The sequence below is a fragment of the Biomphalaria glabrata genome, chromosome 6 (genome assembly GCF_947242115.1).
Source record: "Biomphalaria glabrata chromosome 6, xgBioGlab47.1, whole genome shotgun sequence".
NCBI classification, from domain to species: Eukaryota; Metazoa; Mollusca; class Gastropoda; family Planorbidae; genus Biomphalaria; species Biomphalaria glabrata.
This window is the reverse complement of record NC_074716.1, coordinates 34,935,917-34,960,415: the sequence shown is the minus strand read 5'-3', so window position 1 is coordinate 34,960,415 and position 24,499 is coordinate 34,935,917. Positions and strand designations below refer to the sequence as shown.

Here is a 24,499-nt window from a genome sequence, read left to right as displayed (position 1 = left end):
TGATGGTATTATAAAAAATACAAATTGTTGTGTAATAATTTTTGTTTTTGTTTTGTAGGCTTTGAGATCTATATCTTGGCACAACGAAGGCAAGCAATTTATGTGTAGTCACACTGATGGCAGTTTGTCAACATGGAATGTAAAAATGCCTCAACGACCTGTTTCTGTTACCTCACCTCATGGTAAACAATTATTAACAAAAACAATAACTATTTGTATATCTTTACTTTTTTCTTTCAATCTTAATTATTTTAGTAAATTTATAAAATTATGTTTTTGATATTTTTTTTTTTTAATAACTATTCAAGGCAGAACTTCATAGAACCTGTACTCATTGTAGATCTCAAAAATGGCTCTAACGATTTTCCTAGAAATTTAACAGTTGATGTTTATTGCTGAGAAAAGAATTACTAGCTCATTGGCCACATGGGGAAAACTCTAGTTTGACCAGTATAATTTTTAAAAATTAAAAAAAAATAAATGTAAATTTGTCTTGAGAACTGATTTAGATCTAAAGCTAACATTGTTTTTGAAAGGACCATCGCATTCTTTATAGGACTGTTCACATTTAAGAATTTCTGTATGTAGGATATTATTGATTCAAGAGTTTAATAAATTTATGTTCAGGAAAATTGTGTGTATTGCCTTCTAAGTCTAGATCATTGGAATTATTCAAAAATAAAAAAAAACATGGTGTAGTCAGCCATAGTGTATCAATTGTTTATTAAATTTAAAGTTGCTTAAATTTTATTGATAGATTATCTAAGCTTTGCTAATATTTTTACATAAAACTTATATAGATTATATCTAGATCTAGACTAGATCTTAAAAGTTATAAATTAGAAGTCTAGATCTACTTTTAGATGTCCATACAATGAAAGTACCTATAAATAATGGGACAATTGTGCTTTGCCCGCTGGCCGAATGAGTAACATCGTTCCTTTATACAGCTGACAGTGTCAAAATCAGGGGTTCGATACCAAGTTTGAACCAAACATTTATTTTTAAACAATTTAAAAATTTTTTTTTATATTTTAAGGTGTGTAATGTCTTTTTAAAAATGTATTTTTAAATGTTTTTCTTATTTTTAAAATAATGTTATACATATATAAAATTTGGTTTGTCTTTTTATTTAGCCAAAATTGGTCCTGAAGGGAAACCAGATTTATGTAAACCTATTAATAAAGTTGAGTGGAGAGCTAATCGTTCTGGGTTAGTATTAAAACAGTATTTTTGACGTAGCAATTTTACACCTTTAAAAATACAATTACAAAAAATGTATTATATAACAAATTATTATTAAGTAATTGTTCACATTTTTTTTCAGTGATTCAGTTGTTATTTTTTCTGGTGGCATGTCATATGACCGAGCTTGTCGAACTCCAACTATAACTGTCATGGCTGGCAAGAGCACCACTGTATTAGAAATGGAACATAATATTGTGGACTTTGTTAGCATTTGTGATACTCCTTGGGTTAATGGTAATAATTGCTAGCTATTGTTTAATTTTTATGTAGTAACTATAATCTACAGTCGATATCATGATTAAATTTGTGCTACATTTCATTAAGTAATAAATTTGAAGGAATCTTGTTTTTTTAAAAGCTGTTTCAGAATGACAAATAAATTTATGTAATAACTTCCATTTCAGATTTTCAGGACCCTTATGCCATAATAGTACTGCTGCTAAATGATTTAGTTGTAATAGACCTCACAACACCTGGGTATGCCTATATTTTACTAGCATTAAAGAAAAAAAGTGAAGTTTTTCTGCAAAGAATTACCTTTTTTTTACCATTTTGTTTTTTGTTTAAATGTCTTATCTTAAGGTATCCATGTTTTGAAAATCCATATCCGATGGACCTTCATGAATCTCCTGTGACAGCCTGTCAGTATTATGCTAATTGTCCCATGGACATCATCCCAGCTTTGTATTCCACTGGCAAGAATCAGAAAAAAACTGGTTTTAGTGATAAGGTATTTGTAGTTTCAGAAGTGTTTAGAAATAGCTTGTTAATTCAATTTAGAAACTTTTTTTTTTAATGCATCAATTTGAAATAATTTACTTGTTCGTCATTATATATAGCCTTGGCCAATTAAAGGTGGTTCCTGGGGTTCCAGTGGAACAAGTTACCCTGAAATTATTATAACTGGGTGAGTTATTACATCTTCACATGTATATTATGTTTTTTTTTTAACAGTCATCTGTGAATTGAAAATCTTGTGAGAGATTTTAGGTATTCTGTTTCACATTTTTAAAGTTAATTCTGTTAAATAGTTGACTCTTGTCAATTTAGAAATTATACTTCACAATTAGATTAGGTTTTTCTGTACTATAGCCTTAGTGAATAATTTTAAGGGTGACATGTGACTAATCAGTAAAGAAATAAAAAATCATTTCTCAATTGCCAAAGTTTTCACAGATTTCTAACAAAGCTTCTGGATTTCTTCCTGAAAATTCATCTTACTTCATAACATGATAAATTCTTTCTGTACAAATTTTTTTCTTTATTTCAAAGTCTTTTTAGAAAAGAAATGAAATAATTTGCATTTCACTTTATTTGTTTATTTAAAGGAGTTGATGTAGCAACAGTAATATGAAATGTTATGAAAAATTTTTTTTTACTCATATCAGCATATAACTTATTAATTATTATTGTCTGTCTAGTCATGCAGATGGATCATTAAAGTTTTGGGATGCATCTTCAGGTAAAGTTGTAATACATTCACAGTATTTGATTTACTATTTTGCTCAAAAAGTATTTCTGAAAATGATGTATATTAACCTTTTTTTTTTCAGTAACTTTACAATTTTTATATAAATTAAAAACTGCTAAAGTTTTTGAAAAACCAAAACGACCTTCAGAAGACAAAGATGATGATCCATTTGCAATCCAGAATATCTTCCTGTGCCTGGAGAGTCGCATTATGTGTGTTGCTGGACCTACACATTGTATACTATTTAAATTTTCCAAGCAAGAGGCTAATGTTGAGACTGTTGTGAGTAATCTTTTACTTCTTAAAATATTGAGATATTAATAAATTTTTTAGTCAGTGAATATTTCAAACATTGGTATTATAGTAACATTTGAGTAGTCCTTTTAAAGAATACTTTTGATTCTTTTTTTAAAATGTTGGTTTAGTGATTTTATTTCACACAAGTTTTTTTTTTCATTTTGATTGGAGCTTTTTTTCCTCCAATGAAATAGCATGCCATCCTCCTCTTACTCATTATTTTTTTGGCTAGTGAATGAACATTTTTAAGGTTTTTAATTCCATTGCTTTGCTCTTCCCTTGGAATAGTCTGATTGAAACACTAATTAGTCTTCCCCTTTATAAACTTGGTTAGGCCAATAATAGAATATGCATCCTCTGTTTGGAACCCCTCAACTCAAGAAAACATTAAGAAACTGGAACAGACTAGACACAAAATAGAGCAGTGAGATTCATAACAAACGACTATCCACATTTGACCTAAAGTAACACCTTTAGTAAAATCACTAAATTTAGATAGCCTTCAGGATAGAAGACTCAAAAGTTAAGTAGCAATTATACATAAAACACTGAGCCATAATCTTCAAATACAAAATCTAATAAAATACTCAGAAAGATACAAAGATAAATTCACATTCCTCGTTCCATATGCTAGGACCGATAAGTACAAATGCCCCTTCTTCCCTATTGCTATTAGAGCATGGAATGGCTTGTCTGAGTCTGCCAGGAAACCAATGACTAGGCAGAATTTAAGTCATTGGTTAGCATGCATGACTAGATTGACCTAGGAATATGCATAGGCCGTATTAATCTTTTTTAAATAACGTCTGTATTTATAAGATATACAAACATTTTTTTGGCCCATTATTTATAAGCATGCAATATTTATTTGTACTTTTGTTTCCTCATATAGAATATTCTGAGATGTTACCTCTTTCCACAGTTTACCCCCATTAAGCATATCCTTGTCAATTAAGATTAGCTTTGTGCTTTATATATTAGGGGTGGACAAATTACAGGATGCAGGCCACATTCGGCCTTCCAGAATGTTTTATGTAGCCTGCAGACAGCTGCAGAAATTTAAATATTAACTCAATGAGTGCGGAGCGTCTATCCCACTGCCCCTAAATGCACGGAACGTCTATCCCATAGACGTTCATACCCTACCTTTGTTTCGTTGCATTTTTAAATTAAACTTTTTAGCTAACAACAGTGGAACTATTTTTACTTTATAAAAGAGTTCTTTATCCTTTGTTTACATAGAAATTAGAAGCTTTTGGCTTTATTTAGACATTTATTTTTACTTTTTTTTACGATGTAAAAAAATGTCACCATGACTACGCCAGTCCAAGACACACCCACAATGTTTACTACTGAAGAAACTTTATAATTATTCTAACATTTATCACAAATAAATAGTAATAATGAAGAATTTGATCTAGATTAGGTACTTCAATTTTCCGGTCGCGCGAGATTTTTTTGGTTAACAGAACCAGTAGTATTCTTGCGGCAGTATTTAAGCCGAAAGCAGTGAACATTTCATTCCAGTCTGGTTTTGTCTTCAAAATCAGACACAAAAGGATAATCAGAGCCCTTTGTTTGTTCAAGGATCGGATATCAGTTAATTCTTTGGATTTATATCAGTGCTTTTCTATCGTCTTCATGGAGTTCCAGCGTGTTGAGCATAGGGGTAAGTTGACCATCCATAGTTTTTTTTATTATTCTGATAAGCATATTTAATTAAGTCATCCCGTGTACCTTAATATCTAATCTAACTATTTTTGTTCATATTATCACAATAAGTGTTCCACTTTATTAGTAAAAGGCCACCCAGTGCATCAAGTATCAAAGGCTAGAAAACGAAACTAGCCGCCATTACTAACCGGAAATGATAGATTCAATGGTTATCAATGGCTGCATAGCTTTTTGTTAGATCGATTTTTTTTTAATCCATCATCAAGAACAGTTTTATTTAATCATCCGTGATTTTGAATGTTATTTTTTAAACTTTTAGAATGATTTTAACCTCGTTCAATTGTTATTTTTTGTTTTTAGTTAAATTTAAGTGATAATTCTTGCAATAGCTGGTAATATAATTGCGATAATTATAAAATAATTTATACAAAATTTTAAGTGATAGTTACCATAATAATCACTACTAAATATGTTATAAACAAGTTATAAACAAGTTATAAACAAAATAAAACACAAATCAATTGAAATATCATTTTATTTCAATGAAAATACATTTTCAGATATTAATCTATAGATCTACTTTATTCTCTATATGATTTAGGATAATTGTAGAAATTTATTTTAAAGTAAAGGCTTGGCTGGACTTGGACAAATTGAAGTTGAGCCTTCAATTTTACATAAAATGTCTTATATCCTTTTGCAAAAAAAATCTTTAAACTTCATTTTATTAAAATTGTACCTGTGTAATTTTGTTTGAAACATTTTTTTTTCACAATTAAATAAAACTAACTTTTTTTTGTTACATTTTCCACAGATAATGTGGCATGGCAGGCCTTGATGTGGATGTTGTTGACAATAAGATTCGAAGGCATATGACCGAGAGGAAGAATTTTTGCAGGAAGATTACCCGCAGCTGGCACCTAGTTGCACCTTACTTGGATAAAAAAATTTCTATCGATGCTGCTGGCAAAAAGAGACCTTTCCAAGACAGCACTGAACGACCTAGTATGGTGAAGAAGTTTCGACCTGAAGATGATGTTGAGGCCACTGAAAGGCCAGGTAACACAGAACAACACTGTGCTTGTTGTTGCAGAAAAGCAGTTTGTCTTTTAAGGTAATAACTTTTACATTTTCTTTTGGCAAATTCATTTTTATAGTTTCAAAACAATTCCTTTTTAGGTGTCTCAACCCTTTTGACATTTATTATATTTATTAACAGGGCTTTTTGGCAAGATGTTGACTGGACCGTGGATGACACTGATCTACAAAAATGAATGATGAAACATCTGCAAATGGTAATATTTCTACCACATTTATAACTTTAAAGAAAAAAAAATAATGTAATTTTAAAGATAGCATTTATGCAGCTATTATATTTATTCTCTTGTTTTCTAGATCTCTCATGTGAAGGTCTGCATTGACAAACTAAAGGCCATTGTGGATTCTCCAGAGAATCTCCTTTCAATACTAACTGATTGCTTTGGCCAGACTCTGGATACTGAAGATCTCGTTCTGAAAGCCCTGAGAAATGTGACTGTTGATGAAGTATTTATCGAGATCACTAAAGAACTTGCTGAAGGTTTTTGTAAGGTGCTACAGAGACAGTACTTCAATTGATAATTTCCAACAACAAACAAATCCATTATGTGCTTACCCATCAAATAGTTAGATATATTTTATTTTAAGGGAACATGTTGCATATCTGGGATGTTATTTATTTAATGTGAAAAATATAATTTCACAATACAGCTGATAATTGTGCAATGAACCATTTATATTAAGTCTTGATAATTTTACCCTTTCAGCAAGCCTACATTGGTAAGCATTAAAAGTATTTATTCTATTTCAGCAAAACAGATAGGGTACACCCAAACAATGTTCATCTTCAAACAATCATGCATGATCCTCACAAGCTTTGGATACTGACGTACATTTGCAAACGCACTCAGACTGATGACATCAAGAAATCTATATTTGTTATTTACATTATATGTAAATTTAAATACACTTTTTTTTTCCTTTTTTTTTTCTTTTGTAAATCTTGTATAATTATCTCTAAAGTCTAGATTAAAATGTTACAGCTCTCAAAGTATGAAATAGAAATTTTTGTTTTTATTTTTGTGCTGTTTTTCCAACATGTTATTCATCCAAAGTTTATTATAAGTATCAGCAAAAAGTTGTTCATTTCAGTTAAAAGCATAAAAAGTAATTTAAGGCTAAAAAAGATGCAACATTTTAAGTGTCAACATAATGAAAACTTCTATCTCAGATTATAATAAAATAAACAAATAACACATAATCATGCATGCATTCCTGTAGAAAATTTCATTTAAATTTCTCAATTAGTTAAAAATTTATAACCAACATAAATTTTGGTTGTTATAACCATTTTAAGTGTCAACATAATATTTTGTCGAAAAAAACTCAAACTTGTCATTCCACATTTATCAAAAAAACAAATTTTCAAAAAAATTCATATCTTAGGGTTAAAATAGAATAAACAAATAACACATAATCATGCATTTCTGTTCAAAATTTCATTTAAATATCTTGATTGGTTAAAGAGTTATATAACCAACATAAATTTTGGTCGTTTTTTAAATTGGGGTACCACCATAACAAAGAAAAAAATTATTTCTTAAACTTCTTTCTCAGGGTTATAATAGAATGAACAAATAACACATATTCATGCATTTCTGTTGAAAATTTCATTTACATATCTCTATTGGTTAAAAAGTTATAAGCATTTCAGTGTCAACATTGTTGTTTTTTTTGTCGTTTTCGAAATGTTGACCCACATTTAAGAAATTTTTTTAAAAAGTTATCTCAGAATCATAAAGATGAAATAAATAACACATACTCATGCATTTCTGTTGAAAATTTCATTCAATTATCTCTATTGGTTTAAAAGTTATGACCATTTATGTGTGAATATGTATTCTGTTTCTGTCGTTTTTCAACACCTACCGCTACATCAAGGGCTTAACACAAAAAAGTATTAATAGATATCCCAGATTTAAAATTGTCATAATTATCAGAACATAATTGTGCATTTCTATGGAAAATTTTATTACTTATCTTTAAGCGTTAAAAAGTTATAGAAGCAGTTTAAATGTATAAGCTCCTCCTTGCGGTCACAATTTTTGGGTATTTTAATAGGCTAATTTTCCCAACACTAAAATGGTCATAACTTATGTTCTAATTAACCTAGAAGCATAAATGAGGTATCAATGAACTCCATTCAAAAAGATCTATCTAACTATACTAGTTACATTTAGATTCATTAAAGTTGAAATTTTTATCAAAGTACCTAAATCTAGATATATAGATTAGATCCAGGTAAGTCTTAATTTAGCGTATTTATATCTATATTATTAGTATTTAGATCTAAATCTATTATTGTCAGTAGGCTAGGTGTATAGTGTAGATCGAGATTGACTAGCTAGATCTAAGCTTTTATCTCTAGATTTAGACTCTAGACCCTAGATCTAGATATATCTCTAGATCTAAGCTTATGATAAATAAAAAGAAAGGAAATGGTAGATCTACATCAAATAATCATCAATCATCCACTGTGGGCATTATTTGCCCTTTTTTTTTTTTTTTTTTTTTTTTTTAAGTATTGTTTATCTGTAAAAATCTACAACATCATGGACATGGCTTATTGGCTATGCTTGTCCAAGACACACCCACAATTTTTACAACTGAAGAAGCTTTATAATTGTTCTATTTATACTTATACTTCTATGAATAATAATAATGAAGATTTAGAAATATTTTAGATCTTAATCTACATTTAGCATAGGATGAAACAGACTTGGACATTATTAGCATTTAGATTTAGATATAGTATTATCCTTAGGCTTAGGCTAGGTCTGAAATTTAGATAAAGGTTGACTAGATCTATGCTTTTATCTTTATACCTGGGTAGATCCCTATAGATCTAAGCCTAAGATAAATGAAAACAACAGAAATGGTAGATCTCAATCCAATATTCATCCACCATGCTGGGCTTTTTCTTGGTATATTTTGTAGCAATTGTTATTTAGTATTGTTTATCAGTAAAAATCATCACCATGACTATAGGCCTACTTATACAGGTTCAAGTTGCACTCTGTCTTGTAAGTACTCCAAAAGGTTTACTACGAAATAAAAGTGAAATATAAAACTATTCTAGATCCATAATTTATTACAAAGGAATAGTAACAATGATCTAGGTCTAGATCTTAGGTATAATGAATTAGAATTTTTATTGTCCTTCAGCTAGTTAGAGATTTATGCTTTGATCTCTCGCTAGCCTATGTCTTGCACTGGTCTAGTATTAGAATGAAAGATGTTCTAGGCAAATAAAAAGAAGATAAATCTAGATCTATATCCCATTGATTCAAATGTACATAATATCTGAGTACATTTGATTGATAGATTTAGTACTGGTATCTATTGTTATTGGTAGAAATAGTGCAAAATTTTTTCCCTTTTCTGACTAAAAAGCCATGTAAAAATAATAATATAATCAGTGATTCATCATTTTTTATTGACTGTTTTATCACATTTCTTTTTGAAAAAGATGTCAATAGTCTAATATGATGTTTCAACAGTAATGCAAAGATCAAAATCTATATTTAGGTCTTAGAAGTTCTAAAGATGGCATGTATTTTTTTTTTGAGGGTCATATTATATAGATTATAATTTGTATCTTATATTTAAATAGAAAGATGTTTAAATTTTCACATTCTCCATTCATTTACCTTTACTTTGATACCACATATGTTACTATAGCTTCATTGGTACTTGAATAATAAATTTTTGTTTGAGGCATGTTTGGAACATTTTCTTTTTTTTTTTTTTTAAAAAGTAGCAATTTTTTGAAAAAAAAAAACACCGCACTCAATGAGTTAAATAACTTTTGAAAATTCTGTCTGCATTTAGTCCTTCATATTTATACTATTTTACATTGCCAATTCTGATGATGAAAAGGTTAAAGAAAGCATTCTCTATAGGGCCTAATTCTAAAAATTTTAAGGAAGCGAGAATTATTCTAATAAGCTATTCAAGAATAGATTCCAAAAGGGGTTTTGCTATTAATCATGGATGCTTCCAAAAAAAAAGAAAAAAAGATGAATGTCATGTTTTAATTATAATATTTTTATAAACTAACCACCATTGCAAAACTGAGTGCTTGCTTCCCTGTGAACAGATTGCGATTTTTAAATACTACAATTTTAAAAGACACTTCTAAACAAATGAACTGAATGTTAAATTTCAGGGCAATGGGTTGTATGCACATGAAATGTATGTGCATGTTAATCTTTTCAAACAAAGCTTTCCATTTTCTCCAGACATGAAACAGTTTTTGTTCATTTTTTCTGAAAGGTAGATTTTAAGCTGAAGCTGCATTTCCAAACAAACTTAAACAAACTTTGCTGCTAAACTTTCACATTATTTGGATCCACATACACTGCAAACAAGCATTTTCGAAAATATAACACGTGTAAGAACAGCTTTATTGACTGTAATTTGAAAACAGTCATAGGATAACAACTAGTAAACTAGTTGGACAGTTCAAGAACAGTGTATACGAATGTAAACAGTTAAATTCTTCACAAAAAGTACAAATGTGATGAAATGTTGCGATTAAAAAACATATCCATTAGTAAAATTAGCTTAAATGTACAAATTTTGTTGTAAATTTTAAAATATTGCTTGTAAAAAATCAAATGTACATGTATAATATAGTATGAATGTGAAATTAATTGAGATTATGCAAAGCTGGAAGAATTCAAACAGCCTTCTATCAAAGGTGCCTTCGCTCCATAATGGGCATATGTTGGCAAGACTACATTACAAATAACTATGTTCTGCTGAAGGACGGTTTTAAAGTATAGAAGCACTAATTACCATTTGACAGCTGTATGTGGCCCTTTTAGAAAAAGGTTGCCCACCCCTGCTATAGACAATCTGTTGTCTTATGTAATTAAGTGCATTCTTTAAGTTTAAAAAACAACAATTTTCTATGATAATAAATATGGACAATATTTCTTAATAACTCTTTAGCGTTATTACTTGTGCATTAATGAAAAGTTTGGTCTTCATGGTTACATATTCAATGATTATATTAATGTAAACAGTTTTGGGATTTTATTTTCAGGCCTTGGAATTCTCCATTGTATATGAGGTTTTTGATGAACTGGATTCACCTGATTTTGATTTTTCCAAACCCAGCCTTAGTGTAATGGGACAACACAGCAGCAGTATGGGATCTTACTCCTCTACAGCCTCAGAAAATGCAAGAGTGAGTGTTTAGTCTTTTAAAAAAAAAGAATGGTTGTATTGAACTCACAAAAGCAGAATTGACGCTATCAATTAGTATTACAATGAACTTTGATTATGATTTAAATAAAGAAGGGTCAAATAGCTAGTGCTCTGTCTGTTATGAATTCTTTAAGGCTGATTATTTAGTAGATTTTTTTTTTATGCAATTGTATGTACTGGCTGTAAATATGATATCAGAATTTTCTGCTAAATTCCACAATCTCATATATGACAAAAAATAAAAAGTGCCATCATGTCTGGCTATGTTACTCAAAATGCCAGTTACATTGAATGATAATTGATAAAACCCCTTTAGAAGACAGAAATTTTTTATTTTTATTTTAGTGAGTTGGGCTTATACAATCTGTATACAAATAGGTTACATCTATTAAACTAATAAAAGTAATGTGACATGGAAATGCATGTAATTTCTGGAGTATATTTATATATACATTATTTCAAATAACAAAGATTGTGCCATGAAAATAGATCACATGTTCACAGTTATTAATACTAGTTTTTAATTATACTTATTGCTTTTTTTTTGTTGATCATTCATTTTTGTATGTCCTAGTTTATTTGTTCAATAAAAATTGTATTATTTCTTGCAGTCAGAGGCAATAACTTCTGTCAAAGCCAAAACAGGCAATCACCGATGGGGACCTGGGTTTCTTCCTGAACTTGTTTGCATATTATGTTGGGTAGATGGAGAACCTGCAGGAAACATTACAGTTATGTCTCTTAATTCTTCTTATGGCCTGTAAGTTTTTTTTTAAATTCAATTTTCTTAACAGAATGCTTTTATATAAAATTTAAGTTAGTGTTTTTTATTTGTTCACCTAAAAGATTTACTCTATTTTTCTAGTTTGGCTTTTGGAAATGAATCAGGGTTGGCCATTGTTGATTACTTACAAAAAACTTGTTTACTTAATTTGGGCACTCCTGATTTGTACGGTAAGAGATTTTATATTAACCATATATATTTATTGTTAAATTATCATAAATCCCCATATTGATGAAATTATTTTAAAAAATCAAGCAAAACATTAAGGTTTATTAAAAGAAATTTTTACAAATAAAACGAACATAAAACTAACATGCTATTTAACTTTACTTAGGCCAAAATTAGAATAGCATTCCCTATTTTGGATCCCTCAGCTCAAGAACAAATACAAAAAGGCGCAGTGAGATTTATAACAAATAAATATTCATATTAGATTAGAGTAACACCATTAGTAAAATCACTAAACTTAGAGACACTTAAGGACAGAAGAATAAAAAGTAAAGTAATTACAATACATAAAACATTGAACCATAATTTACAAATATAAAAACAAAACTTAATGAAATGGACATTAAGATAAAGGCACTTTTCTTATTCTATACACTAGAAAAAATCTGTACAAGGGCTCCTTCTTTCCTAGTGCCTTTAAATAATGGAATGGGTCGCCTGAATCAGCCAGGAAAACCAACGACTTAGTAGAGTTTAAGTCATTGATTAACATGCATGACTAGGCTGACACATGAAATGCGTAGGACATATTTATCTACTTTTTTGTAGTATCATTGTAATATATAAGATAAGAAGAATGACAGAGGTAATATGTGTTGGAACATTAACTATAATAGTGCTAATGTTTCTGTGAAGGCTCGATGGATCCCTATCAAAGAGCTCCAAGATCACCTAGATCCAAAAGGATCACTGGTGAAGTATTAGTTCAAGCATCAGACGATTGTAAATCTCCAACTGTTGATCAGGTTAGTTTCTTGATTTTCTAAATTGAAATATTGTATTTTGTTACCATGGAATACATTAAAGAAATGTATATTACAACCTGCTATTACAATCTTGGTCAAAGGGGATGGGTTGGCATATAACTATGTTAAAAAATAAAAAACTTAATAACGAAATGTAAACTTTAAAAAAAAAGTACATGCCGTTCTGGTGACGCCATTTTGACATTGTGGTTCCTTTGGCGACAGGATGTTTAGGCGCCTGGAGTCATGTTGATGCTTAATATATAAAAAGAGAATTTAAAAATTTGCACTTAAATAAAAAAATTTTTAAAGTTTCAAATATTTAAAGGGAAACTCCAATGGTTTTTCAAATTTTATTTATTAACATATTTAAATTCTGCATTAAAAGTTGTAATAGTAAACATTTTAGCATTTTTTATTTAAATGCTTATAAACATTTATATTTAATAAATTAGACAGTAAATTCTGAACATCTCATAAAATAACAGAATCATATGAGATTTTGCTAAAGCTTCAGTATACGTGACTTCCCTCAACAATACTGAAAAGCATATCTAAATCTAACCAATCATTAATTCTTACAGTGGCTGTTAGGCTTAGTGATTGCCTAGTCCTGGGGTGGGCAACCTTTTTTTTATTGGAATGGGTGTCATATATATATTTTTATCCGGAGCAAGCATAACCATTCTCTGCAGGTGGTCAATTTAGATATTATTTTCCCCTTCTGCATCTGTCCTCGATAGCGGTTTTTCTTTTGGTCTTTTGGTATCCTGCAGCCTTTGTGAGTGACCTCCAGCTGTCATGTTCTGAGGCAGCATGTAACCAGGTGCTCTCTCTATGTCAGCTAAGGCAAGTTGGCGCCTAAGCTGGTCTTTGAAGCGTTTCCATGGGCGCCTGTTACGGTGACCACCTTTTAGCTCACCAAAAAAGACTGCCTTTGGCATACGTTCGTCTCCCATACAGGATATGTGCCCTGCCCAGCCACATTTAGTCTTTTCTCAATTTTGACAGATGACTTCCATGTTTTACATGCATATGTTGCAGTTGGAATGACGATTGTGTTGAGTAGGTGTATTTTTGTCTCAAGTCCAATAGCTTGGCTTGTTAAAATAAGCTGCAGCCTTTGGAAAATGCTCCCTGCCTTTTCTATTCGGCATGCTACATCATGGTAGGCATCCCCATCATTTGTTATGATACTGCCAAGGTACGTGAACTTGTCCAACTCTTCAAGCTTTGACTCGCCAAGTCGGACAGGGGCACCCTTTGCCTTATATACCACTCGTAAAATTTTAGTCTTATCCAGGTTTATGCAGAGGCCAATTTTGGGTGCCTCTCTATCTAGGCTCTCCGTCATTTCTTGAATGCATTTATTTGTAGCCCCAAGTAGTGCAATGTCATCAGCAAAGTCCAAGTCTGTCATTCTGATTTGTTCACGCCATGGAATACCAAAAGCAGTCTGATTCATTGCTCTCTTCATTATGTAGTCGATGGCTAGGAGGAAAAGGAAGGGAGATAAGATGCACCACTGTCTCACACCTGTCTCGATGCTAAAAAACTCAGTTGTTCCTTCTTCTGTTTTAATGCAGCAACTAGACTGACTGTATAGGTGTCGTAGGATGTGGAAGAATTTTTCTGGGATGCCATATTCTCTAATGATTTTCCATAGTGATTCTCGGTGGACACTATCAAACGCTTTCTTGGAGTCTACGAAACTGATCGTTAGCTGATGTTGTACTCAAGGTTTTGCTCTATGATATTTCGTTTAAGAACGAAGATCTGCTCTGCACATGATCTACCACTTTGGAAGCCTGCTTGTTCTTCTCTGAGTCTCTCATCTACAAGACTGTTGAAGCTGTCTCAACAAAACAGTGCTGAAAACTTTGCCAGGGACAGAGAGGAGAGTAATGCCCCTCCAGTTGTTGTAGTCTGCCAAGTTGCTTTTTTTTTGAAGCTTTACAATCACTCCCTTTTGTGAGTCCTCAGGGACTATTGAAGTCCACCATATATTAGCATTTCTGCTGTCACCATGTCTAGCCCTGGTGCTTTGTTATTCTTTAGCACTGCAATGGCCATGGTAACCTCCTCAGCAGTTATTGGTCTCTCTTGACATTGAGATCATTGTCCGGAGAGGGGTCCTTGAATGTGTAAGTTAGGTATGGCATTGGTTGGTTAAGGGTCTCTTTAAAGTGCTCTACCCATCTTGCATCCTGCTCTTCTTTTGTTAGCAAAGTTTTGCCTTGCTTGTCTTTTATTGGTGCTCCATGTCCACTCTTTTCTCCAGTGAGATCTCGGACAACACGATGGCGAGTTTTTGTGTCATTTCTGCTTGTGCCTCTTGACCCTTCTGTTCAATCCAGTCACGTTTATCTCGCTGACAGCTTCTCTTTATTTTCAGATCTGCTTCCCTATAAGCTTCTTCTGCTAGTCTGAGATTTTTTGTTTCATTTTTCTGATCTCGTCTACGTTTGGCCTTTTTCCTCTCATCGATCAATTTTCATGTGTTCTGTCTTGTAATCACCGTTCCTTGTGTGAACCTCGCCTCCTTCCGATAAATTCTTCCGCGCATTCAATAGTGGTATCTTTGAAGTTGGCCCACTCTTCTTCAAAGGTCAGTATATCTGCAAGAGCTTTGAATCGGTTCTTTAGTTTCAATTGGAACTGTGCTGCAATATTGCTGTCTTTAAGCTTGTCTACATTAACTCTTCAAGACCGCAATGACGCTGACAGCGACCAGTCTCCCGGCCGTGCTAACGTAATGACGCTTCCGATCACAATTTCCCTATTTACTTCTTTTTCTTTTCTAATCCACGTTTTTAATCCCTTAAATGGTTTAAGGAAACGCTATAGCGGCCATTTTGAAAGTTTTTTCATTCTGATACTTTGTTGATCTAAGCTGTTTTTATTGTTCTAAATATTTTTTTTTTGTAAGTGACTAGTGAATTTTTCATTTTTTTGCATCAGACATCATGGCTGACAGGCCTTCTTGCCGTTTTACTGCTGATCAGGCTCTAAATATCTTTTTAGATACGAATGATAGTGACATGAGTGACTTAGACTTAGAGTTAGATAGAGATTCTAGAGCTAGAAAGTTATAATGAAAGCGATTTTCAGACTCAAGCGAGTCTGATAGTGAATTATTCATCCCTAGATCTAGTAAAAGTAGTAAACGAAAGGGGGCGTCGCCCCAGCCAGGCCCTAGTAGATCTAGAAAGAAACCTCACTAAAAGTGTAAATATTGATCAAGTTTGACAAAGTTATGTTTTTTAAATAGATAATTGGATAGAGTTTAATATTTCATACAATAATTATGATTGAGGACTTTTGGAATATTCTTTTTTTACTTGGGAAAGTCCGTTTTTAAAGATCAAATTAAAAAAAAATAATTTTTTTCATCTCTGAAATTACCTAATTTTTTTTTCAAGTGACTATCTATAACATTGAAAGATAAATTATTTTGTAGTACATTCAATTTCCAACAAAATTTTATATAACAAGTCTATGATTTAACAAACAGAAAAAACAGTATGACGTTTATAAAAAGGCTTATGTGATAAAAATTGTGGGGGAAAAAAAAAATTTCGGTAGAATGAGAAAAAAATTACGGTTTTAAGAGTTAAATGGGCCGGGTCCTGTGGCTCGTTTTGGTTGGCGTTTCAGTCGGAGCTTACATTTGCCACTGACAAGGTAGTGGTCTGAGCTAATATCCCCTCCTCTGCGAGTCTGCACATTTAATAGAGATGACCTCCATCATTTGGAGATGCAAATGTAATCTATCTCGTTGAAGGTTTCTCCATTTGGTGATCGCTATGTTTTTTTTGTTGTATTTGTTTGTGCTTAAAATATGTTTCCAATTGAGAGGCTGTTGGATGCGCAGAGAGAAATCAAGCACTCGCCATTATCACTGATGTTTTCTGCAGAGCCATATGGTCCCATTACATATTCAAAGTCAGTTCGGTTGGAATTGATTTTGGCGTTAAAGCCTCCCATCAGTAGAAATAGGTTGAGGGTGGGTGTTTCATCAAGTGTGGTTTGTAGTTGATTATAGAAATTATCTTTGATGGTATCTTCTGCATCCTCTGTAGGGGCATATACTTGGATGGTAGTGATTTTGATTTGGTTTGTTTGGAGTCGAGCTGTAATGATGCGGTCACTGACCGGCTTCCAAGCAATTAGTGCTGAAGCTGCTATTTTAGACCTGATGATTCCTACACCACTAATGTGTTCCTTATTGTGTCCTGAATATATTATTGTCTTGTCTTATCATTGACTAATTTGTCCACTTGATGTCCACCGCATCTCGCAGTCAAACTCTCTTAAAAGTTGGGCCAGTTTACCACATTGGTTTAGGGTTCTTACATTCCATGTGCCGGTCCCAAGCCCGGGTGAGAAAGGAGGAGGGTTTGGCATGGGGCTAGCGACCCCACCCTGCAAAACCACAATTGCTACAGAAATGGCAAACTCGATACATGAAGAAAACTATGCAAGCGGGGAGGGCTGCCAACCCCTGATGACGGCGTTGGATCAAACCCAACTGGAAGTCCAATGCCCGATACATGGCAAGCCCTTCAACGCAAAGAAACTGACTCTTATAGGCACATGGAATGTAAGAACCTTAATGTGGCTTACGCCCCCTCATCCTTTATAATGGCAGGTTAGAAGGGGAAACCAGCTGTCTTCAAAACAAAAAAAAAGTATGCTTTAATTTATTACATGTAGTTGTCAATACTTACCTCTTAATACTTGTACATGCAAACGATTCTCTTTAGAATCTGATGTTTTGTTGGATTATTTGTATTACTTTAGTATTTTTGTTGTAAAAAAATAATTTTAATACATTTTTTTCTACAATTTTTTTATTTAAAGGGAACTCCGATGGTATTGACAATTTTTTATATAATATGTGTTTTGATTTACAGATAATGAATGTATTGTTCTTTTTTTTAAATTTGCAATAATAACTTAGTAATTGATGTTTTTCTGGTGTAATTTTCCTGTGCATCCAAAACGATCAGATTTTCACCGGGTTTCTATGTGACGTCACACTAACCTATCAATTTAATTTATTGACTTATTGTATAAAGGGAAACCATACAGTAAAGTTTACATTCTCGTAAAAGAAATATATCTATGCAGTTAGATCTTGTAAGCAAAGAAAAAAGCGTGTGGAAAGTAGATTTACATAAATAACTACGGCAGTGTGTATTTCTTCACCTGACCACACAACACACACAAACACTATCGCTTGGTTGTCTTGTCATGACTGACTACATGTAGTCTAGACTAGCCTTACACTGACCAGTTTGTTACAATCAGTTAGACACACAATCTATTTACTTTTTAGGACAGGGAGGGGCTTAGATGAAAATGTTACTTTTTTCTCGAGTTGGTTATCCTAATGCTTTTATATCTCTATCTATATATATATAATTGTACCATAGCTCTGGACTAGGCAGTCACTAAGCCTTACAGCCTAACAGCTACTGTAAGAAGGAAGCGATACGATTGGTTAAATGAAGTTTCTCTTTCAGTATTGTTGAGGAAAGTGATGTTTGACTGAACCAAAAACAAAATCTCAAAGAACCCTGTTTTTTTGTGTTTTTTTTGAGATGTCGAGAATTTATTGACTAATTTATTAAATACTAGTCCAGCAGCGCAGCATATGCCGCTATTTTGCAGGGCCAGGCCTTAGGCCACTGCAACCTACACAACAGCAATGGGCCCCACACTTTTATAGGACCTGCACTTTCATAGGACCTGCGCTAATTCAAGGTGTATAAATTATTAAATTAAACCATTTTATAACTTCAAACAGATTTCCGGCGCCCTCCTGTCGATTTACCAGGAGCTCCTAGATATCTCCCAAAATTGCAAAAGATACGAAAAAGTCCTTAAAATAAACTGAAATATATAGACAAAAATTGTCATTTTGGGGTGTCATTCAATTTGGAAAATGCCAATCCTACGCGCGATAAATAAAAATGGCATTATGCATTAGCCGTAATTGTGTAATCTGGTGAAAGAAGCTTCTCGTGCCTCAAACTAATGAAGAATTACTTGAGGTCAACAATTCTCAAAAATAGATTGAAACATCTGGTAATTCTTGCTATTGAGCATGATCTATGTAGGAATCAGAATTATTATGATAAACTGTATGACTTCGCTACACGCAAGGCTCGTAAAGTAATTCTGTACATAGTAAAGAATGAATATAATGCATAGACAAGTTTATTTTCTAATACAAACTCTTAAATTTCACTTATTATCCACTTCCCTACCCAAAATTGGCCCCCCGAAATCCTTTTCGCATAGGGCCCTATAATGATTAAGTTCGGCCCTGCTATTTAGTGACGGGTGAATATACATAGTAGATTAGTTGTTCTCTTTCCATGACTTCTTGGTCACAATGGTTAAGTCCGGCGCTGCTATTTAGTGTTTGTAAGATGTTTGTTTGTAAAATGTTTTACATGTTTCGGATGTTCCTTTAGAGTTGAAAATAGTTTACTTCCTAGTCCAAATCCCTCGCAGGACGAAGGGGGATGGGAGCGGGCAGGGTTTGAATCCAGGACTATCGATAAATCCAAATGATAGTCCAGCACACAAACCCCACGGCCAGGCAGCCATCGTTGTGACAGGTGAAAAAATATTTGTTCTCCCCCCCTCTTTTTTTCTGAGCAGTGCTCTCTGTCACCTCGATAGTTACTACAGAGGAGATTACTTGTTCCCCAACCCCTCTTTTTAACGTGAGGTAGAAATAAAAAAAAGAGTGATCTTTCTGGGTTACAACAGTCAGGCCCTGCTATTTTGTGAATACTTTTTCTCCCTCCTCCCCCCCCCCCCCCTTGTTTTTCCGTGGGGTGACTATCCGCAGAAATAAGAGAGTGATCTTTCCTTTACTTCTTGCTTGCTTCTCATCCAAACTGTTGAGTGAAGAAGAGAATTATATATATAGATATAAATGTTTCTAAGCATTTAAATACAAAATGGTAAAATGTTTACTATTAGAACTTTTTACACAGAATTTAAATATGTCAATAACTCTAATTTGAAAAACCATAGGAGTTTCCCTTTAAATTTTAATTTGGAAAATTCCATAAAAAAATAAAGAATATTAGCAAAATAGTGACAATCTACTAATATATATATATATTTTTATGGACTTATAATGAACAGAAATGAAAAAAACACATACATGCAAATTGAAAAACCTTTTATTAAATTCTTAATGAACAATATTAAAATCCTCAATACATAAATAATTTTGACATGCAGTGATCATATAATTGCATAACAAACTATAATTCAAATTCTTAAGGAAAAAGTTTACACATAAAAATGCCCAAAATTGTAATAGAAATACACATACACAACTAAAACATGTAGTAATCTTTTTAGAAGACTATTTAAATTTGCAATATGTGTCTACATATTTAGTGCTAAAATACCCAGCACCAAAACAGTATCACCAAAACATGTGAAGAAAAATTGAGCTAGTGATATGCAATTTTTATTTGTATGAAAAATATCAGGATCTTTGTTGGGAGTTAAGGATAATCTAGATCTCTACAGCAACTAAATAATATGTAGAACTTTTGAAATCTATTTTCACAAATGTTTTGTACATAATATGCACTAGAAATGGGAAATGAACCAAAACTGAACTCGAACCTCACCTATGACCAAACAAAACCTGAACTTTAAAACTGATCAGTGCAAACTGAATGAACTGTCCTTACCTTAACCAAACTGAATAAGGATTTTGCAATATTCTTGTAAAAAAAATTAGTTTTCAGCTATATGATTTGACAGGTAGTTTTCATTTTTCCACTATTCTCCTGCTGTCTTCAGCTGAACATGTCCTTGACATCTTGTGTATCTTTCCTGCATCATTTTGGGTTGTCTTCTGTTGGTATCAATGCGAAGGGTTCTGTACCATTTAATATTTGTGTGTTAATAAAATTGGAGATTCTAAGAATCCATAAATAGACTCTGAATGTAAAAACTACCAGGAAAAGTGGACAGATTTTTACATTTTTGTGGAGCATGAAAATAAGTCAGTATGTTTGATTTTTATAGAGCCGTTTGTGGCTGTTTCTATAGAACATAATGTTAAACAGCATTTTGAAATAAAAAACAACAAATAAGGCAGCATTTTTGGTTTGAGCATGGCAGAAAAGATTGTTAAGTAACGCCTAAGATTAGAAGATTGATAAGGGACAAGAAAATGAGTCAGCGGTAAGGGCATGTTACAGAGTTGCTCAAATTTTAAGTAATGAAATGAAGCCATTTTTTGACGGGCAAAAAAATGCGTTAAAAAGGGGTTACTATCAGTGATGGAAGTAATGTGTCATTAAAATAAGATTGCAGTTGAAGCTGCCACTTTTTTCACATGACAATTAGTAATTTCAATTTAAAACTAAGATACAGATCAGCAGAGTTTGAAATGTTGTGTAATGCTGCCGACATATCTGATACCACTCAACTCTTGGTATTTATTCTTGGTAGGAAAAGTAATTTTGAAAATGACAGAAGAGAAAGCTGCTAGTAGGAGTGTGGGACCACCACTGGCAAAGACCTGTTCTAAGAAGTTTCAGACATTGTGGAGGATGTATCTCTTTTTTGGGAGAAATAAGTTGGTGTGATACTGCCAGAAGTATGGCTAGATGACATAGCAAACTGGCAGAAGGATTTAGTAAAATCTCAAGAAAAACTGAACCTCTGTGACAAGGTGTTGAACTTTGTTTAGCACTGTAAATTGTATAACCTTTCAATTGTTGAACCACAAAAATTCTAAGAATGTTCTGACAGAAATAGTCAGAATATGAAGACATTGAATTTTACAGTGAAGTGCTTGGTATGTAGTGGAAAGGTTGTAAAACCTTTTTTTTTTATATGAGAAATGAAACAGAAAATTTAATGATGGAGAAATGAAAGCAAGTACCTCAGCTTAATGACCTTCATGGTTGTGGGATTTTGCTTTTTAAACTGGCATTACATCATTTGTAAATGAAATCAACAACAAACTAGAACATAAAAAAGTTGATTTAGTATGTAATAGCTGACATAAGCGCCTTCTAAACAAAAATTGAAACTCTTCATTTAGCAGGCAGAAAGGGGCACTCTTCATGCAACTTTTCATTTAGCAGGCAGAAAGGGGCAAAACCAATCTTATGTAATCATAGATGAACATCTAGATTTAGTGCTTTGACAAGGTGTCTCATACAATGCACTGGGATTTCAGAAGTTAGTTTCTGAGAAAAACTTCCTACATCCCATGATTTAGTGTAATACTATAGCCTTGGTTTTCTAATAAAAGTGCATTATTCTTAATTTAATGTTTTTGTATGTTTTCTGTTATGTGGCTCGTGACAAGTGTCAGAAATTAATAGTGATAATAGTGAACAAATAGATGCTATCTTACTAGATTTTTCTAAGGCTTTTGACAAAGTTCACCACCATAGTTTGCTTAAAACATTAAAATATTTCGGCATTAATGGTCCACTGCATCAGTGGATTAAAGATTTTCTGATAGGGAGAGAACAAACTGTAATAATAAATGGCTCTAAATCAACACCGATAACAGTAAACTCAGGTGTACCTCAAGGAACAGTCTTGGGTCCACTACTATTTTTAATTTACATAAATGATTTACCAAATTGCATTACTTCAGGAACAAAAGTCAGATTATTTGCAGACGATTGCATAATATATAGAATAATAAAAACAACACAAGACACAGATATTTTACAAAGAGAATTAGATGAATTACAGAAATGGGAATCAAATTGGAGCATGTTTTTCCACCCAGAAAAATGTCAGTTGTTAAGAGTAACAAAAAAACTAAAACAAATTAATTCCACTTATCTTATTCATGGCAAACCAGTAACACAGACTAAAAACGCAAAATACCTAGGTGTTATAATAAATGAAAAACTGTCATGGAATCCACATATTGATGAAACTACAAAAAAATCAAACAAAGCATTAGGATTTATTAAAAGAAATTTCTATAAATCAAATAAGAACATAAAACTAAAATGTTATTTAACCTTGGTTAGGCCATTAATAGAATATGCATCCTCCGTTTGGGACCCCTCAACTCAAGAAAACATTAGAAACTGGAACAGACACAAAATAGAGCAGTGAGATTCATAACAAACGAATATTCACATTTGACTAGAGTAACACCTTTAGTAAAATCACTAAATTTAGAAAGCCTTCAGGACAGAAGGCTCAAAAGTAAAGTAACAATCATACATAAAACACTGAACCATAATCTTCAAATACAAAAACAAAATTTAATAAAATACTCTGAAAGACACAAAGATAAAGGCACATTCCTCGTCCCATATGCTAGGACAAATTTGTACAAATACTCCTTCTTCCCAAGTGCTATTAGAGCATGGAATGGGTTGCCTGAGCTAGCCAGGAAAACCAGTGACTTGGCAGAATTTAAGTCATTGGTAAATATGCATGACTAAATGCATGACGCGTAGGACGTAATCATCTTCTTTTTTGAAGTAACGTCTGTATTATATAAGATAAGATAAGATTAAAATGGGCCACTGTTTTATCTATATTATTACCTAATTACATAACATCATACTAAACCCAAACCTGAACTTTAGACCTAATTGAACTGAACCCGAACTATACTTTTTCATTGAACCGAACTTGTACTTGAATTCGACCGAACCGAAAAGTTGGGTTCGATTCCCATCTCTAATATGAACACAGTATCCATACTTAATTTGAATACAATCAAGATAATAATGGAATCAGATTGTGCATATATGATAAAACTGAATGTAACATGAACTACTTTAAAAATATTGTTTTGAAGATAAACATGTATGTTTAATTTTAAATACAAAATGTACACTTTAAAAGAACCCTAAAAAGCCATGCAACGACTTAATTTTGCTTTAAAAAATAATGGTGAAAAAAAAATATTTAAAAGTAACTTACTCTTTTCGGAATCGGAACTGCTAACATAAACTATAAACAGAAGCAGCAAAAAAAAAATTTTCAGAGGTCTGCAGAAGTAATAACACACAGTCATATACTGCTGTAGACTATTAATCACTTACAGTATTCTTAATAGCCATAAAGTATATTATATGTAGCAATGCTATATGTAAAAAGTCTATATGTAAGACATCTTCAATTTACTTATAATAATAAAATGGTCTTTCACAATTTTTTAAAAAATAATAACAGTGGTTATGATTAAAAAATTGCTAGTACATGGCTAATAGTTATTTTTATTGTTTGAGGTACTCTTCATAACTAGGGATTCATATTTTTATTAGAAGGCACTAAAATTAACATTATTGTATTGCATATCTCAACACTGGCTAATTTTAATATTTAGAGGTAAATGTTTTTGTGTGTTTGTTTTTTTGTCATAAATAATCTTTGTATATTTAATTCCAGTGGAATTTCAAAATCAATTTAAGTAAAGTAGCCTTTCAGACCTTGTAATCTATGATGTAATGGTCATCTGTTTCTGTGGCCAACCGTTAAGAAGTGTGTCGTGTGACCAACACAACGACCAATCGCCTTTACTTTTCTCCAACTAGTGTCAGGTACCCATTTAAGTTGCCTTAAAAATCCCAAAATTTAAAATCCCAGGGTTCGAACCCGGGATTCCCCTGTTCAGAAGCCAAGCACTTTACCACTCAGTCACCACACCTCATAATCAGTTTAAGCTTTATTGAAATTAAGTCTCTGGATTATTAT

The 24,499-nt window shown here is 32.2% G+C and overlaps 1 protein-coding gene and 1 long non-coding RNA gene across 4 annotated transcripts in view; both read left to right on the top strand.

Annotated features, from left to right (window-relative positions):
* The window catches only part of LOC106058560 (syntaxin-binding protein 5-like), a 92,860-nt gene that overhangs the window by 42,451 nt on the left and 25,910 nt on the right, over positions 1 to 24,499 (top strand). For 2 of the 3 annotated variants that reach the window (XM_056032533.1, XM_013216016.2), the window contains exons 8-19: positions 59 to 182; positions 1,137 to 1,212; positions 1,328 to 1,482; positions 1,653 to 1,725; positions 1,831 to 1,978; positions 2,088 to 2,155; positions 2,670 to 2,710; positions 2,802 to 3,001; positions 10,839 to 10,982; positions 11,614 to 11,762; positions 11,868 to 11,956; positions 12,651 to 12,760. In XM_056032533.1, coding sequence (XP_055888508.1) covers positions 59 to 182; positions 1,137 to 1,212; positions 1,328 to 1,482; positions 1,653 to 1,725; positions 1,831 to 1,978; positions 2,088 to 2,155; positions 2,670 to 2,710; positions 2,802 to 3,001; positions 10,839 to 10,982; positions 11,614 to 11,762; positions 11,868 to 11,956; positions 12,651 to 12,760 — 1,377 coding nt within the window. Of the gene's footprint in view, positions 1 to 58; positions 183 to 1,136; positions 1,213 to 1,327; positions 1,483 to 1,652; positions 1,726 to 1,830; positions 1,979 to 2,087; positions 2,156 to 2,669; positions 2,711 to 2,801; positions 3,002 to 10,838; positions 10,983 to 11,613; positions 11,763 to 11,867; positions 11,957 to 12,650; positions 12,762 to 24,499 lie in introns of all 3 variants that reach the window. The other variant, XM_013216017.2, reaches the window with a different exon arrangement.
* Positions 5,265 to 6,682, top strand: LOC129926752 (uncharacterized). Its single transcript, XR_008778479.1, has 3 exons — positions 5,265 to 5,985; positions 6,086 to 6,354; positions 6,540 to 6,682. It is a non-coding gene; the product is annotated as an uncharacterized LOC129926752 (long non-coding RNA).